This window comes from Orycteropus afer, unplaced genomic scaffold (assembly GCF_000298275.1).
Source record: "Orycteropus afer afer isolate SDZICR_OR568_19922 unplaced genomic scaffold, OryAfe1.0 scaffold00027, whole genome shotgun sequence".
NCBI lineage: Eukaryota > Metazoa > Chordata > Mammalia > Tubulidentata > Orycteropodidae > Orycteropus > Orycteropus afer.
The window spans coordinates 10,698,427-10,699,509 of record NW_006921614.1 but is presented as its reverse complement, the minus strand read 5'-3'; the positions used below and the strand labels follow the sequence as shown (position 1 = coordinate 10,699,509).

Here is a 1,083-nt window from a genome sequence, read left to right as displayed (position 1 = left end):
CCAGTTCTTGTGTTGTCCTCTGCTCTTTTGTCTACAAAGAAGTATGGCTCCTACCAGTAAAGCTAGAACTGACCATTTTTGTTGACTTACTTTATTTTGCTTCAGTGTTAGTTTGGATAAGAGAATCAGAAGGTCTTTGGTATCTCACCTGTGTTAATCTGGACATATCCTCAATTTTGGATGAAGAAGCACTTTCCTTGGTTCTGCTTGAGGACTTTGCTGATGTAACCACTCTCCTGAGGCTTACAAGTCTGTGGAGTCTTAATTATGTTCACACAGGGAGCAAGGCCTCTACTTAATGTGGGGCAGAGAAAAATCACTAGGATGTGCTCACCCTGCTTCCACACTTTCCTTCAGGAAAATACACTTTGTTTTCCTTAGAAATTCTCCCTGTCCAGACAGAGAACTAGAGTTTCTATCTGAAATTGCTATAAGACCTGGCAGGATGTTTTTGATAGACTGGCTTTCTCAGTTGATGCTCAGGGTTCTAGGCTAACATCTTGGCCATTGTGACCCTCAGAATGCTCAGCAAGAGAGATCAGAAAAGAGGTTCAATGATGCCTTCTTAGAGATGGAGGAAAGCTCAAAGAAAACCAATAGCAAGTGACTACTCTTCAAATTCTCTATTTCTCTCTGTAACTCATTGGGTCATCATGGAAACAGCTAGCAATACTCAAATTAAAAGGAAATTTCCACCCCTTGACAGAAATCAGAAGGTGAAACATTATGGTGATCCTGAAGTTCTGCATCACACCTTTAAGACTCTATCTAACCTCCACAAGCTGCTCCCAAATCATCTGATGGAGATGCTGTACTCCTACAAAAGTGAAGAGGACAAAAGAAAATGTATGCAGGTATAGGGGAGAAGTGAACTCTTTTTAGGAAGCATACATTTTATTTTGGTACAAATGGCCCCTCCTTTTTAGCATGGATAACAACTTGATTCCACTGAGGTGTGTCAGTCCTTGAGAATCCCGACTTGTCCAATACTGATTACACTGTACAGGTCCATGCTTTGAGGGCTCATGATGGAATTTACTCATGCACTGACTTAACCATCACTTCTTTTTTTTTTTTTTTTTT

General features: G+C 40.5%; 1 protein-coding gene across 1 annotated transcript in view; it reads left to right on the top strand.

Annotated features, from left to right (window-relative positions):
• Positions 1-653: 653 nt before the first annotated feature.
• Positions 654-1,083, top strand: part of CUNH6orf201 (chromosome unknown C6orf201 homolog) — a 140,884-nt gene continuing 140,454 nt past the window's right edge. The window contains exon 1 of the mRNA XM_007935386.1: positions 654-846. Coding sequence (XP_007933577.1) covers positions 654-846 — 193 coding nt within the window. The remainder of the gene's footprint in view (positions 847-1,083) is intronic.